The sequence below is a fragment of the Scyliorhinus canicula genome, chromosome 13, assembly GCF_902713615.1.
Source record: "Scyliorhinus canicula chromosome 13, sScyCan1.1, whole genome shotgun sequence".
In the NCBI taxonomy this organism is placed as follows: Eukaryota; Metazoa; Chordata; class Chondrichthyes; order Carcharhiniformes; family Scyliorhinidae; genus Scyliorhinus; species Scyliorhinus canicula.
In genome coordinates, this window is record NC_052158.1 from 7,747,834 (window position 1) to 7,765,085 (window position 17,252).

At 51.0% G+C, this 17,252-nt stretch overlaps 1 protein-coding gene across 1 annotated transcript in view; it reads right to left on the minus strand.

The window, feature by feature from the left end:
- Nucleotides 1–17,252, minus strand: part of LOC119976447 — a 91,281-nt gene that overhangs the window by 39,285 nt on the left and 34,744 nt on the right. Inside the window, 1 exon segment of the mRNA XM_038816984.1 lies at nt 8,764–8,845. Within this exon segment, the coding sequence (XP_038672912.1) occupies nt 8,764–8,845 (82 nt within the window).

Genomic DNA, 17,252 nt, shown 5'->3' on the forward strand with positions numbered 1-17,252 from the left:
CCTACTCTGAACACAAAATAGTCTAACCCCCCGCCCCTTATTGACTCTGCTGACTTTCGGGGGGGGGGGGGGTGTTGTTGATAGTGAGGAGGATAGTCTTAGGCGACAGACTGATATTGATCAGCCGGTAAGTCAGACAGATGAAATTTAATCTTGACAAGTGTGAAGTCATACATTTTGGGAGTCTAATAAAGTAGGATATACACAGTGAACGGTTGGTCCTTAGGCAGTATTAAGGAACAAAGAGACCTTGGTTTACAAGTTAATGGTTTCCTGAAGGTGGCAGCACAGGTAGACAGGGTGGTGAAGAAGGCATACAGAATGATTGCCTTCATTACCGGGGAATAGAATATAGGAGCAGGGAGGTCTTGGTACAACTTTATAGAACATTGGTTAGGCCGCAGGTGGAATATTGTGTGCAGCTCTGGTCGCCACACCATCGGAAGGATGTGATTGCATTGGAGGGGAGAGCAGAGGAGATTCACCAGGATATTACCTGGGATGGAAGGTTTCAGCTATGAGAAGAGATTGGGTTTGTTTTCACTGAAGCAGAGGAGGCTGAGGGGTAATCTGATCGAGGTAAACAAAATTATGAGAGGCATAGATAGGGTAGATCTTAAGAAGCTCTTTTCCATGGCAGAGGTGTCAAAGACCAGAGGGCATAGGTCTAAGGTGAGGAGTAAATGCTTTATCATAGAAATCATAGAATTTACAGTGCAGAAGGAGGCCATTCAGCTCATCGAGTCTGCACCGGCTCTTAGAAAGAGCACCCTACCCAAGGTCAACAACTCCACCCTATCCCCATAACCCAGTAACCCCACCCAACACTAAGGGCAATTTTGGACACTAAGGGCAATTTATCATGGCCAATCCACCTAACCTGCACATCTTTGGACTGTGGGAGGAAACCGGAGCACCCGGAGGAAACCCACGCACACACGGGGAGGATGTGCAGACTCCGCAAAGCCAGTGACCCAAGCCGGAATCGAACCTGGGACCCTGGAGCTGTGAAGCGATTGTGCTGTCCACAATGCTACCGTGCTGCCCTTAGACAGGAAGACCTGAGGAATATTTTTTCACCCAGAGGGTGGTGGAAATAAAGAACGTGCTGCCTGAGAAGATGGTGGAGGCAGTTACTCTCACAACATTTAAGAAGCATCTAACAAACACTTAAATCACCATGACAGAGTAGGCTGTGGACCAAGTGCTGGTAAACGGGATTAGTATAGATTGGTATTTGATAGTCAGCATAGACATGGTGGGCCGAAGGGCCTGTTTCTAGTCTGTGTGACTCTATGACAGTCGCTGGTGGTACAGGTGGCGGTGTCAGACTTTGTGGGAGAGGGACCCGACTCCGGGCTTTGGTGTTGGAGATCTGAGTCCCCGGATGATGCTGGAAAACATAGTTATAGGCTACCAATAACAAAGCCCATCTCTGTGTCCTGGCCAAAGCAACAGGAGAAATTTGCTTTTCCTCACGGAAGAGCCCGAGCAGTGGTTTGTGATCTGTTATAATAGTAGAACTGTGGCCGTACATGTACTGATAGAATTTCTTAATATATCGCAGCGAGGCCTTCTTTTTCAATTAGTGCATTTTGCGTCTATGAGAGGTCAAGAGGTGAAGATGATGGGCCTGTCCGAGCCGTCCTCCATTCTATGGGACAAAACTGCGCCTATCCACTTGATTACCCCTGAATTAGGTCAAGCTCATTCAGAGTCGCATCTTTATGATTGCACAAGACTTCCTGAAAAATGGCATCTGATATCCTGAAAGTTCCTAGCCAGTTTAGCTTCATCTGCGCAGCCAATCTCACTCCATGAGGCTTGGCCATTATCCTTCCACTGGGCAGCCTGTTGCTGACACAACACTGGCGTCATCATTGTATCCAAAATCTTCAGGATTTGCCCAATATACTTTGACAACTGAGCGGTTATGCTACTGAGGCTCAAAGGTTGGACTGAAGGTTTGAAGGTTTGTTCTCCCACCATCATGGCCAACACACCTGGGTCAACCTCCATGCCGTTGACCATAAAGACTATTTCTATTGGCGCTGTTTTGCTTACTTTTACCACATTCAGCCATTAAATTTATGATTCCTCTCAGGATTATTCACTACTTAATTCACTGGAGTTGTGTGTCTTTTTTTAAGCGGGGTACACCATGTCTGGCGCAGCAACATGTTAAAACATGGCCCTTCCTGTTGCGTCCAAAACAGATGAAATCCTACAGTGACACATTTCTTGGGGGTGATCTCCCCTGTATCTACAACATTCGTCAAAATCCTCGCTGTTTTGCTTCCTTGCTTCTGACTATGATCCTTCTCCTGGGATCCCTTCAGGACCTGTCAGTCTGGGTGCATGCTTTGCAGCCATTTCACCTGCTTTGTGACAGCTAATGCTGTAAAAAAAAAAGGGCCGTGTCCTCCTTCACTCCATTCCTTTTGCACTTGGCTGTTGGAGCCAGGGATACACTTCACCTCTTCAGTCTCACCCGGCCTGAGTCAGGGAGGTCGGACAAGACGAGCGCTTTCCAATTCACACACGGGTAAGTCGTTACGGAATGACAATCCGCCATTTAAAAAAATAAATTTAAAGTACCCAATTCTTCTTTTTTCCAACTAAAGGGCAATTTAGCATGGCCAATCCACCTATCCTGCACATCTTTGTGTTGTGGAGATGAGACACACGCAGACCACGGAGAGAATGTGCAAACTCTACACAGACATTGACCCAGGGCCCGGATTGTACCCGGGTCCTCGGCACATGAGGCAGCAAAGCCAACCAGTGCCGCCCCTGACAATCCACCGTTGACTGCTCTTAGGAAGTTTTTAAAAAAAATTTTTTTTTTACCGAAAATAACAATAATATTAACAATCATATACATTCGCCCCATCCCCATGAACAACCCAGCATTTTAACAACAACGCATATTAACACACTATAAAGTTACAGAATAAACACTACAATAACGCACCCCCCCCCCCCCCCCCGGGTTGCTGCTGCTATTGACCCAGTTACCTATCTCTGAGCCAGGAAGTCCAAAAAAGGCTGCCATCGTTTATAGAACCCTTGTATTGATCCTCTCAGGGCAAATTTGACCTTTTCCAATTTTATAAATCCCGCCATGTCACTGATCCAGGTCTCCACACTTGGGGGCCTTGCATCCTTCCATTGTAACAGAATCCTTCGACGGGCTACTAGGGACGCAAAGGCCAGGACACCGGCCTCTTTCGCCTCCTGCACTCCCGGCTCTACCGCAACTCCAAAAATCGCGAGTCCCCACCCTGGTTTGACCCTGGATCCAACCACCCTCGACACCGTCCCCGCCACCCCCTTCCAGAATTCTTCCAGTGCTGGGCATGCCCAGAACATATGGGCGTGGTTCGCAGGACTCCCCGAACATCTGGTGCACCTGTCCTCACCCCCGAAGAACCTACTCATCCTAGTCCCGGACATGTGGGCCCGGTGCAGCACCTTAAATTGGATGAGACTAAGCCTCGCACATGAGGAGGAAGAGTTGACTCTGTCCAAGGCATCCGCCCAAGTCCCGTCCTCTATCTGCTCCCCGAGTTCCTCCTCCCATTTAGCCTTCAGCTCCTCCACTGACGACTCCTCCACCTCCTGCATTACCTTATAGATGTCAGACAACTTCCCCTCTCCTACCCACACCCCCGAAAGCACTCTGTCCATCGCCCCCTGCGAGGGCAGCAAAGGGAATCCCTCTACCTGTCGCCTAGCAAACGCCTTTACCTGCAGGTATCTGAACATGTTCCCCTGGGGAAGGCCAAATTTATCTTCCAGTTCCCCCAGGCCCGCAAACCTCCCGCCAATAAACAGGTCCCTCAATTTGCTGATGCCCGCCCTTTGCCACCCCCTGAATCCCCCATCCGTGTTCCCCGGGATGAACCGATGGTTGCCACCCAGTGGAGCCTCCATCGAGGCCCCTGTTTCCCCCCGATGCCGTCTCCATTGTTCCCAGATTCTTAGGGTCGCCGCCACCACCGGTCTCGTGGTAAACCTCTTAGGGGAGAGCGGCAACGGTGCCGTTACCATGGCACCCAGGCTCGTACCTCTACATGACGCCATCTCCATTCTTTTCCACGCCGCCCCTCCCCCCTCCATCACCTATTTACGCACCATTGACACATTGGCTGCCCAATAGTACCCCAGAAGGTTGGGCAGTGCCAGCCCACCTCCATCCCTTCCTCGCTCCAGGAACACCCTCCTCACTCTCGGAGTCCCATGTGCCCACACAAAACTCAGAATACTGCTAGTCACTCTCCTAAAGAAGGCCCTGGGGATAAATATGGGCAGGCACTGAAAAAGGAACAAGAACCTCGGAAGCACTGTCATTTTGACGGACTGCACCCTCCCCGCCAACGACAATGGCAGCATGTCCCACCTCCTGAACTCCTCCTCCATCTGATCTACCAGCCTGGTAAAGTTATGCTTGTGGAGAGTCCCCCAGTCCCTGGCCACTTGCACCCCAGGTACCTAAAGCTCTCCCCTGCCCGCCTAAGCGGGAGCCTACCAATTCCTTCCTCCTGGTCTCCAGGGTGCACCACAAACACCTCGCTCTTGCCTAAGTTTAATTTATAACCTGAGAAGGTCCCAAACTCGGCTACTAACTCCATCACTCCCGGCATCCCTCCCACCGGGTCCGCCACATACAGTAACAGGTCGTCGGCATACAACGACACCCTATGTTCCTCTCCACCTCGCACCAAGCCTCTCCACCTCTCTGAATCTCTCAATGCCATCGCCAGCGGCTCGATTGCCAGTGCAAACAACAAGGGGGACAAGGGGCAACCCTGCCTGGTCCCTCGGTAAAGCCGGAAGTACTCCGACCTCTTCCTATTCGTAGCCACGCACGCCATCGGGGCCTCATATAACAGCCTTACCCATCTAATGAACCCGTCACCAAATCCAAACCTCCCCAACACCTCCCATAGGTACCCCCACTCCACTCTATCGAAGGCCTCCGCATCCAGTGCCACCACTATCTCTGCCTCCCCCTCAATCGCCGGCATCATAATGACATTCAGCAATCTCCGCACATTCGTGTTCAGCTGCCTTCCCTTCACAAAACCTGTCTGGTCCTCGTGCACAACCCCTGGCACACAGTCCTCTATCCTGGTGGCCAGGAATTTTGCCAGCACCTTAGCGTCCACGTTGAGGAGAGATATGGGCCTGTATGAACCACACTGCTGGGGGTCCTTGTCCTTCTTTAAAATTAACGAGATCAGCGCCCGTGACATCGGCGGGGGCAAAGTCCCCCCCCTCCCACGCTTCATTGAGTGTTCGCACCAGCAAGGGGCCCACTAGATCCACAAACTTTTTATAAAATTCCACCGGGAACCCATCCGGCCCCGGTGCCTTCCCTGACTGCATCTGCCCGATCCCCTTAACTAGCTCCTCCAGCTCAATCGGCGCACCCAACCCCTCCACCTTCTCCTCCTGCACCTTCGGGAAAGAAAGCCCGTCAAGGAACCTCTCCATTCCCCTCCTCTCCCCCGTTGGCTCCGACCTGTACAGTTCCCCGTAAAAATCCTTGAAGACCTCATTCACCTCTACCCCCTTCCGCACCACATTCCCACTCTGATCTCTCACTCCAGCAATCTCCTTAGCCGCATCCCGCTTACGCAGCTGATGAGCCAGCATCCTACTCGCCTTTTCACCATGTTCGTACACTGCCCCTTGTGCCTTCCTCCACTGTGCCTCCGCCTTTCTAGTGGTCAGCAAATCAAATTTAGCCTGCAGGCTGCGCCTCTCCCCCAATAGTCCCTCCTCTGGTGCCTCTGCATACCTCCTGTCCACCTCCAGCATCTTTCCCACCAGTCTATCCCTCTCACTCCTCTCGCTCCTCTCCCTGTGTGCCCGGATGGATATCAGCTCCCCACGAATTACTGCCTTCAGGGTTTCCCAGACCATCCCCACCTGAACCTCCCCCGTATCATTCACCTCAAGGTACCCCTCAATACTTGCCCGGACCCTCCTACACACCTCCTCCTCCGCCAACAACCCCACATCCAACCGCCACAATGGACGTTGGTCTCGCACCTCTCCCATCTCCAACTCTATCCAATGCGGAGCGTGGTCGGAGATTGCAATGGCCGAATACTCGGCCTCCTCCACTCTCGGAATCAGTCCCCTACTCACCACGAAGAAATCTATCCGAGAGTAGACCCTATGTACGTGGGAGAAGAAAGAGTACTCGCGTGCCCTCGGCCTTACAAACCTCCATGGATCCACCCCACCCATCTGGTCCATAAACCCTCTCAGTACCTTGGCCGCCGCCGGCCTCCTACCCGTCCTAGAGCTGGACCGATCCAGTGAAGGATCCAACACCGTATTAAAGTCCCCCCCTATGATCAGACCTCCCGCCTCCAGATCCGGGATCCGTCCCAACATACGCCTCATAAAGCCCGCATCATCCCAATTTGGGGCATACACACTAGCCAGTACCATCTTCTCTCCTTGTAGCCTGCCCCTAACCATCACATACCTACCCCCCTTATCCGCCACCACCTCCGATGCCTCAAACAACACATTTTTCCCCACCAGAATCGCCACTCTCCGGTTCCTCACATCCAACCCCGAGTGGAAAACCTGCCCCACCCATCCCTTCCTCAGGCGGACCTGGTCCGCCACCCTCAGGTGGGTCTCCTGAAGCATTGCCACATCCGCCTTTAGCCCCTTCAGGTGAGCCAGTACCCTCAACCGCTTCACCGGCCCATTCAACCCTCTCACATTCCAGGTGACCAACCGGATCAGAGGGCGTCCCGCCCCCCTCCCCCGTCGGCTAGCCATAGCCCGTTGACTGCCCGCCCCAGGCCAGCACCCCCTGCTCGACCCCGTCCCCATAGCGACAACCCCTCACCTCTGTCCCCCCAGCCCCCACCAGCTCCTTCTTGACCCTACCAGCAGCAACCCGGTATTTCCCCTTTCCCCCCCTCCCTTCCCCCCAGGCTAGGAACCCTCCCAGCCGCGAACCGTCCTCCATTGTACTTCCGTGGGTCAGCTAACTTCTGCTGACCCCGGAAACTCCCGCCAATAGCCCGACCCCTCCCGAAGTGGGATCATCCCCCAATCTATCCCTCCTCCTGGCACCGCTCCAGTGCGGGGAAGAACCAGTTAAGGCCCCGCCTCCCCCGTCACCATCTCCACCCCCCAGCCCCGCAGCACGGGAAACCAGAGGAAAGCCCGCGCTTTTGCACTGCCCCACCACACCCTTCTGACGCAGCTCCCAAATATCAGCCCCACTCCATACCCCCACTCCGGCATAGAATACAACATATCCCCCCGACCCTCCCCTCAAGATACACAGCCCAAACAATGCCCCACAGCACAAAAACAAAAACATAGCAGAACAACCCCTCCGTAAATAACCATATCAAAATTGCAAAAGTACTAAAACAAGAAGAAAACAACAGAAGAAAAAGAGAACACAGCAACAGCAGAATCCAGCACTAATATCTTACAGCCGACCTCGCAACCCCCAACCCCTAGTTCAAGTCCAGTTTCTCCGTCCGCACGAAGGCCCACGCCTCCTCCGGGGAATCGAAATAATAATGCCGGTCCGAATAAGTTACCCACAGGCGCGCGGGCGGCAACATTCCGAACTTTATCTTTTTTCTATAAAGCACATCTTTCGTCCGATTAAATCCGGACCGCCGCTTAGCCACCTCCGCACTCCAGTCCTGGTAGATCCGCACTACCCCATTCTCCCAATTGCTGCTCTTCACCTTCTTGGCCCAGCGCAGCACGCACTCCCGATCACTGAACCGGTGGAACCTCACCAGCACCGCACGCGGGGGTTCATCTTCCTTGGGCCTCCTGGCCAGCACCCTGTGCGCTCCCTCCAGCTCCAAGAGCAGATGGAGAGATCCGGCCCCCACTAGCGAATTCAGCATTACAGCCACATAGGCTGTCAGGTCCGATCCCTCCAGCCCCTCTGCAAGGCCCAAGATCCGCAGGTTTTTCCGCCTCATGCGGTGATCCAGCTCCTCAAAGCATTCCTGCCACTTCTTGTGGAGTGCTTCGTGCCCCTCCACCTTACTCACGAGGACCACGGCCTCCTCCTCTCGTTCAATGGCCTGCGTCTGCAACTTCTTGATGGCAGCACCCTGGGTGGACTGAATCTCTGACAGCCTTCTGTTTGTTTCCTGCAGAGAGCTCAGTACTTCATCCTTGAATTCTTTAAAGCAGCGCAGGAGATCAGTTTGTTGTTCCTGAGCCCAGAGACTCCATTCCTCTGGAGCTCTGTCGGCGGCCATCTTGGATCCCTTCCCCCATTTTTTCTGAGGAGCTGCTGCTGTTTTTTCCCCCTTTCCACTCCGAGTTCGAGTCATGGACTGCAGGGAAAGTCGTTCAGCACACCTTCCCCCACCGGGAGACATCGAAAAATTTCCGTTTTGGGCTCTCAAAAGAGCCGAAAAATCTCTTTAAAACGGGAGCTCCCAGATGTGTGGCTTACTGATCCATCACAGCCACCGGAAGTCCTGCTCTTAGGAAGTTAAGGATAAGATGCAAATGGTGAAGCAGCTGGACAAAGCAACATGATACCTGGGAATGGAGTAGAAAGAGGTTTGGGGGGAATTATTTTTTCACCAAAGAGTGATGTTCCTCATGACAATAAGTGCAGGAAGAGGAAAGAAGCATCAATCACACAAAGATCTGGATGTCCCAGCAGAGTCAGAGTATATTCCAGCAAATGCAAGAAGCGCACAGCAGAGGCCATTATTATCCCAGCAGAGTCCTCACCTCAGAGAACAAGACATACCCAACACAGGCATGAAGATAAAGTAAGGAAAGACAGCTGCTCTCTTCTTCAGGGTCACGGAGACTGGAATAAAAAGGTGGGAATTAGCGAGATTTGCTGATGATAGATTGGGGATTGGCAGAGACACCTGTTGGGGATCAGGAGCAGAGACTCGCTGGGGAGACCACCCGGGTCTCGGGGGATAGACTCAATGGAGAACACGGAAATTGAGGAGAAAACAGCTGTGGACCGGGAGGATCACTTGAGGAGATTGGGGGAGATTTTCACGGGGATTAAGGGGAAGGAAGGAGATTCACTGGGAATTGGAGGGGAGGCGAGAGACTCATAGAATCAACAATGCAGAAGGAGGCCATTCGACCCATCAAGTCTGCACCAGCCCTTACAAAGAGCACCCTACTGAAGCCCACATATCTACCCTATCCCCGTAATCCCCACTTAACTTTTTTTGGACACTAAGGGCAATTCAGCATGGCCAATCCACCTAACCCGCACATCTTTGAACTGTGGGAGGGAACCGGAGCACCTGGAGGAAACCCAGGCAGACACGGGGGGAGAACGTGCAGACTCCACAGACAGTGACCCAAGCCGGGAATCGAACCTGAAATGAAATGAAATGAAAATCACTTATTGTCACAAGTAGGCTTCAAATGAAGTTACTGTGAAAAGCCCCGAGGCGCCACATTCCAGCACCTGTTCGGGGAGGCTGGTATGGGAATTGAACCGTGATGCTGGCCTGCCTCGGTCTTGCTTTCAAAGCCAGCGATTTATCCGTGTGCTAAACCAGCCCCAGAGACCCTATCCCCTATCCAGAACCTGGGACCCTGGAGCTGTGGAGCAACTGTGCTAACCACTATGCTACTGTGCTGCCCGGTGTAGGGATGGGAGTAGGAGAGAGACTCACTGTGGTCTGGTGGCAAAATGTGTGTAGATTCTCTAGGTGGGTCAATGAGGGGGATGTTAGAGATCCTGGGGGAAGACCCACTGGAGTTTGAATTTGCTTTAGTTATTTGGGTAATAAAGTTGCAACCGTTTCATGTGTGTGGTTTCTTGTTGGTTTCAATAGGACAGAGTGCCTGGGTATTATGTTTAAGCAACATAATAATAATTTTATCACAATCTTTATTATTGTCACAAGTAGACATTAACACTGCAATGACGTTACTGTGAAAAGCCTCGAGTAGCTACACTCTGGCGCCTGTTCGGGTACACAGAGGGAGAACTCAGAATGTGTAAATTACCTAACAGCATGTCCTTTGGGACTTGTGGGAGGAAAGCGGAGCACCTGTAAGAACCCAAACAGACACAGGGAGAACGTGAAGACACTGCACAGACAGTGACTCAAGCCGAAAATCGAACGGGAGACCCGGTAAAGTAACTGTGCTAACCAATGTGTTACCGTGCATCTCACTGTGAAATATTCAGCGTGTGTTAAATGTATTTAATCTGATGGGGTTACAGTCAGTGAGAAAGCCTGATTCAAATATTGGGGCCCACTGAGATGAAAGAGGGCCACACATGTGGCCCACTCATTAGCATAGGTTGCTCATCACTATGTTAGAATTTTTGGAGGATGTTAGTAGAATAGATAAGGGGAAGCCAGTGGATGTGATGTATTTGGATTTTCAGAAGGCTTTCGACAAATGAGCTAGAAAGCAAAACAAGTGTATATGGGCATCGATTGAGAGTTATCGGGAGGAATTCTCCCAAAGGCCCGACGCCATTGTGAAACCTGGAGAGGTTCATGACGGCATCGGAGGCCTCTCCTGGCCCCTGGCCGGGGGGCTAGTAGGGCTGTGCCGGGAGACTCGGCCGCCGTACATTGTCGTTGGCTTCAAGCCCCAGCGCGCCAAGAATGACGGGGCTGACGCGCCTAATGATGTCAGCCACGCATGCGCAGGTTGGCCGACGCCAACCCACGCATGCGTGGTTGCCGTCTTCCCCTCCGCCGCCCCGCATGACGTGGCGGCTTGATCTTGTGGGGCGGTGGAGGGGAAAGAGAGTGTCCCATTGAGACGCCGGCCCGACAATCGGTGGACACCATTCGCGGGCCTGTCCTCTCCCAAGCATGGTCGTGGTGCTCAGTCCCCTCTAGGCACCCCACAAGCCCCAAACGGGCATCTCACACCGTGTCACGACGGCAGCGACCAGGTGTGGTTGCCGCCGTCATGAAACGGTCGCGACGGCAGGCCGCTCGGCCCATCCGGGTCAGAGAATCGCGGGCTGCCGTGAAAAACGGTGGCCCACGATTCTCCGAGCGGCGTGTTGCAAAACGCGACACGCCATTTTGTGGGGGGTGGGAGAATCGCAGGAGGTGCAAGAGCAGACCTCCCGCGATTTTCCCACCCGGCGTGAGGAGCGGAGAATTCCGCCCATCATTTTTTATAATTTTGTTGGCATTTTCAATTTTAAACACATTTGCATTTTATGTTTAATATGTACAGTGTGTGAGGTTCTTGTATATACATCTTGTTATCCTGTTTTGATCCTCTTTCCTCCCCCCCCCCACTTTCCCTTCTCCCCCCCCCCCCCCTTTGGTATCTCCCTATTCATTCAGGGTGTGCTATCCCTTGGCTTCTGCTCTTGCCTTTCCCCCCTTTGTGCTTTCTGTTGTGTCTGCCTTGTGGGTTGTGGGGGTATTGTGCCCCTCCCTCTGTGGTGTTCCCCTCATTTCCCCCGGGTTCCCTTCTCTCTTCCTCCCCCCCCCCACCCCCCCCCCCCCCCCCCCCCCCCCCCCCGCAGAGTAGTGTATTCCTGTCTGTCTTCTCTCATCTCCTTTTTTTTTTTTTCCTCGAGTTACTGTTGGCTTCAAACAGGTCTTGGAACAGGCCAACAAATTGCCCCTGTACTTTGAGAAAACCTTCCTCCGACCCTTGGATGGTGTATTTGATCTTCTCCAGGTGGAGAAATTCCAGCAGGTCTGTCAGCCAGGCTGCAGCTGTGGGTGGTGCTGCTGATCACCAGCCGAGCAGGATTCTCCGGCGTACGATCAGGGAAGTGAAAGCAAGGACGTTGGTCCTCTTCCCCTTGTGTAGCTCTGGCTGCTCGGATATCCCGAAGATTGCCACTTTTGGGCAGAGAATTATTTAATGGACAGAAAACAGAGAGTAGGAATAAACAGGCCATTCTCAAGTTGCTTGGCTATGATTAGAGGGGTCCCACAAGGTTCAATCATTAAACCCAGATATTCACAATCTGTATCAATGATTTGGATGTGGGGACCAAATGTAATTGGCATTTCAGTCAACTCTTCTCTGTTTGGAAGGCAGATTTGCACTCAGCACTTCCTGAATAAAACCGCTTCCTGTTTCAATGATACTCCGCTGTCATTTACGACAATTCTCAAGGAATTATTGCAATTTGCTGCTCTAGGTCCCATGCTCTTTTAGTCATGGAGGCAAATTCACAGCAATAAAAATAATCAACAGGGTTAGGGGACGATCAGATAATATTTGAATGTAGGAACGGAGACTGAAGGTCCCTGGTGAGCTGTTAGAGGGAGAATCAGAGAAGGTGGGGGTTTAAGCCTTGAGAGCGAGTCTGCTGCATCTCAAAGCACATCATGCGGCCCCAGCTCCATTTGAATTAGGAGCCGCTCGAGTCTGCTCCACCATTCAGTAAGGTCATGGCTGATCTTATTGTAACTTCAATCCACATTCCTGCCTACCCCTGTGTGATGATATGATCTGCATACTCGTCTGCCATTGGGCCAGAACGTCGGCTTACCATTGGCCCTGGTCGGTCATGTGCCTCTCGACCGATTGGCCGAGAGGCTGAGTTAACCACGCCTCTATCAACGAGGTATAAATGCTCAGAAGCCTGACGATCATCCCTTTCCACTGTAGACGATCGCCAGGCTGTGTTCTAGTTAATTAAAGCCTGACTTTGGTAAATCACTCGCCTCACGTGCAATCGATGGTGCATCACCCTGATAACCTTTCCCCTCCTTGTTAACCAAATTTCTATCTTGGTCTGTCTTAAAAATATTCAAGATTCTGCTTCCACTGTCTTTTGAGGAAGAGAGTTCCAGAGACTCACCCCCCTCAGAGAAAAAATTCTTTCACCTTTGTTTTGAATGAATAACCCCATTACTTTTAAATAGTGACAGCTAGTGCTAGAATCTCCGACAAGAGGAAACACCCTTTCCACATCCACCAGTTCAATACCCCCTCAGGATCTTAAAGATTTCGATCACGTCACCTTTCTCTTCTAAACTCCAGTGGATACAAACCTAAACTCTCCAACCATTCCTCACAACTCAGCCCACTCATCCCTGGTATTATGTCCAGTAAACCTCTGAACTGCTTCTCATGCATTTACATCTTTCCTTAAATAGGACAAGAATACGAACATGTGTTTAACTTTGTGGGGAGCTCAAAAACTATTGCAGAGCCTCTCTTGACAAAATCCTTTAAATCCATAATGATGATGATCCTTTCAATGATCATTTTGGTACATAGAGGAGGCAGCGTATGGGGTTGGAAGGGGCGTCGGGGTGGGCACTGATATATGGTCATCACCGGTTCACTCCGGGGGTGCTGGATGGGGAATCCGGAGTGGCAGCGGGCAGGGATCAAGACATTTGGAGATCTCGGGCTTCCCGAGCTTGCAAAAAATGAAAAATGAAGGAGTTTGTTGCCAGGTGGGAATGGGTTCCGGTATCTGCAAGTGAGGGATTTTGTGCGGAGGCAGGTTTCGACTTTCCCGCATCGGCCGCCCAGGGGCTACAGGATAAGGTAGTGTCAAGAACAGTAGGAGAGGGGAAGGTTTCAGAACTACAAGGAACTGATGGAGTGGGAGGGAGCCCCAATAGGGGAGGTAAAGAGAAAGTGGGAAGCTCACGGCGCCGAGGTCCCAGGTTCGATCCCGGCTCTGGGTCACTGTTCGTGTGGAGTTTGCACATTCTCCCCGTGTTTGCGTGGGTTTCGCCCCCACAACCCAAAGACGTGCAGAGTAGGTGGATTGGCCATGCTAAATTGCCCCTCAATTGGGTACTCTAAATTTTTTTTTAAAAGAGAAAGTGGGAAGAAGAGTTGGGTGGGGAGTTGGAGGCCGGATTGTGGGAGGAGGCCCTGAGGCATCCTCGTCGTGCGCCAGGCTCAGCATTAAACAATTTAAGGTGGTCCAATTTAAGGTGGTCCACAGGGCACACATGACAGTCGCCCGGATGAGCAGGTTCTTCGAGGGCGTGGAGGATAGGTGTGGGCATTGTGCGGGGGCCCTGGGAAGCATGTCCATATGTTTTGGGCATGTGCGAGGCTGAAGGGTTTCTGGCAGGGGTTTTCTGACTTCAGTCCAAAGATGTGCGGGTTAGGTGGATTGGCCATGCTAAATTGCCCGTAGTGTCCTAATAAAAGTAAGGTTAAGGGGGGGGGGTTGTTGGGTTACGGGTATAGGGTGGATACGTGGGTTTGAGTAGGGTGATCATGGCTCGGCACAACATTGAGGGCCGAAGGGCCTGTTCTGTGCTGTACTGTTCTATGTTCTATGTCAGAAGTTTTAAAGGTGAGGGTGGTGCCGGGCCCAGAGGTGGCGATCTTTGGTGTGTCGGAAGACCCGGGAGCCCAGAGGGTGAGAGAGGCCGATGTCCTGGCCTCTGCCTCCTTGGTGGCCCGGAGGCTGATCATACTAGGATGGAGAGACTCGGAACACCCGATGTCGGGGGTATGAGTTAGTGACATGGCGGGTTTTTCAGACTCGAGAAAATTAAATTCGCCTTGACGGGATCGCTGCAGGGGTTTGCCCAAAGGTGGCAGCCGTTCATCGAATTCTTCGATAATTAAGCTGTCAATGGAGGGGTGGGTAAGGGCAGGCGAACCTTTGGAAAGGGGACGGTGGTCCTGTTTGTGTAGGCCATGTTGGCTAGGGTTTGTTACTTGGAGGGGGGGTGTGGGTGTTGCTTATATTGCCAGCCACTGGAACCATTCTGTCCATAGCCACTTTCAATGGGACATTTATTCAGATCACCCACGAGCCATCCATTCACATAGGTTACACCCTTGGAAGACTACAATTGAGGTAGTCAAATGTACATGTTTGCAGAGCGATGGGGGTTCCTTCGACATAGCAGGGTGAGACAGTAAACTGATAAACAGGATGATTCTTTATCTTTTGCCTTGCTGTGAAGCTGGTGTGAATTCATTCGGCTTTTTAAATATTGGTGTGAGATATTAGCCCTCACCTGATATCTCTCTTCATTTTCAAAACCCTGATTCCTTAAGCATCCTTCATTCAAATCATAGATTCTTTATTGATCCATTGAATAGTCTTCAAGGTTACTTTTAATAGAAAACAATTAGTTTTGCAATATTTACATCAGTTATAGTCAACAATATTGGCATACAAAAAGGAGACAAATGAACCGCGACATTTGATAAATGGAAGTAAATAAACAATGTGATGGAACACTGAGAACAATGGGTGGGATTCCCCATTGGCAGCAGCCCTCGTCGCTGGGATACCTGTACGCCGGCATGGGATCGGAATGTCCCACTGACATGAACAGCAGTAAATCCAGCCCACAAATTCCGTCCCACCCCACCCCACTGGCAAACACACAGAGGTGGGGGGGCAAAGATGAGCAGCCGGTTAATTCTGGCCAATGATTTGGAATCCTTGCAGTTCATGAGAGCAGCAAAGCAAATTGTAAACACAGCTTCATAGATTAATCAGGAAATGTCATTTATAATATGGTATGAAAACAAAATCCATGGATGCTAAATCTGAAATACAATAGTTATTTAAGGCATAAAGTAACCCAGATTCTGATAAAAAAAGTTAAACATGAAAAACATTGATTATTTGTATTTTAGAATCATAGAGTGTGATATCATGGCCACGCTGCAGGAGAAACGTAGTTCGCCACGGCACAGCGTGGCCAATAAAAGCCAGGAGATCCCACTCCTGGGATCTACACGGTTCACGTTAGATCTCGCAAGACGTTATGATGTGAATCCCTCCCATTGTAAGCGGGATTACTTTTTAGCAAATCTGCATATTAAAGCAATACATCTAGTCTCACAATTGCTTCAGAGCTCCAGGGTCCCAAGTTCGATTCCAGCTTGGATCACTGTCTGCACATCCTCCCCGTGTGCGCATGGGTTACCTCCGGGTGCTCAGGTTTCCTCCCACAATCCAAAGATGTGCATGTCAGGTGGATTGGCCATGATAAATTGCCCTTAATGTCCAAAATTGCCCTTGGGTGGGGTTGCTGGGTTATGGGGATAGGGTGGAGGTGTTGACCTTGGGTGGGGTGGTCTTTCCAAGAGCCAGTGCAGACTTGATGGGCCGAATGGCCTCCTTCTGCACTGTAAATTTTATGATAATGTCCAGATTCCTGAGTTACGTTAGACGTCGGGTCAATCTCCCTCGCCTCAAAGACCTTGAGAAAGTGCCATCCAATCAGCACTGGTCTCCAGAAAAAGGACAAGGACAAGGTGGGATCAGGGTATTGAACTTGATGATGAGCCATGATCTTAATGAATGGCGGAGTAGGCTCGAAGGGCTGAATGGCCTCCTCCTAATTCTATTTTCTATGTTTTTATGATTATTGTCCCTTTGACTGAATGGGGTGCAAAGGAGTATGGCAGGGAGTCAAATTAGAAAGCATTTGATCTTTTTTTGAATATTTTTGTTCTCGAAGGTGGTGGTGAGCTGGTGGAAATAGATATGGTGCAGTACATACGTTGTGGGTACACCCATGGTGTAATTAGGAAGGGTGTTTCAGGCTTTTGACCCAGCAACAGTAAAGAAACGGCGACATACTTCCAAATCAGGACATTGAGTGACTTGGAGGGGAAACTTCCAGGTGGTGGTGTTCTCATGCACCTGCTGCCCTTGTCCTTCTAGATCAGGGGTGGGCAAACTACGGCCCGCGGGCTGCATGCGGCCCGCCAAAGGTCTTTATGCGGCCCACCAAGTCATTAAAAAAAAATAAAAAAAATTTTAAAACAAATTTTTTTTTTAAGGTTAATGGGGGGGGGGGGGGGGGGGGCTGTTGGGTTACTTACTGGTATAGGGTGGTTACGTTGACTTGAGTAGGGTGATCATTGTTCGGCACAACGTCGAGGGCCGAAGGGCCTGTTCTGTGCTGTACTGTTCTATGTTCGATATGAGGCGCCCAGAATCATAACCGGGTGAAGTAATTATTTTACTTAATATACTATGCGGCCCTTTAAAATTGTGAATTTCTGAATGTGGCCCTTGCACGGAAAAGTTTGCCCACCCCTGTTCTAGATGGTCGTGGGTTTGGAAGGTGCTGCCTGAGGAGCCTTGGTGATTTGCTGCAATGCATCAGTTCTGCCCTTCATCTCACAGACCCGAGATTCAAATCTACTCAAATTAATTACACTTATTATGGGGCAGAGCATGTAAGGCATGTCCAATGTGTTGGCTGGTTTAGCTCACAAGGCTAAATCGCTGACTTTTAAAGCAGACCAAGCAGGCCAGCGGCACGGTTCAATTCCCGTACCAG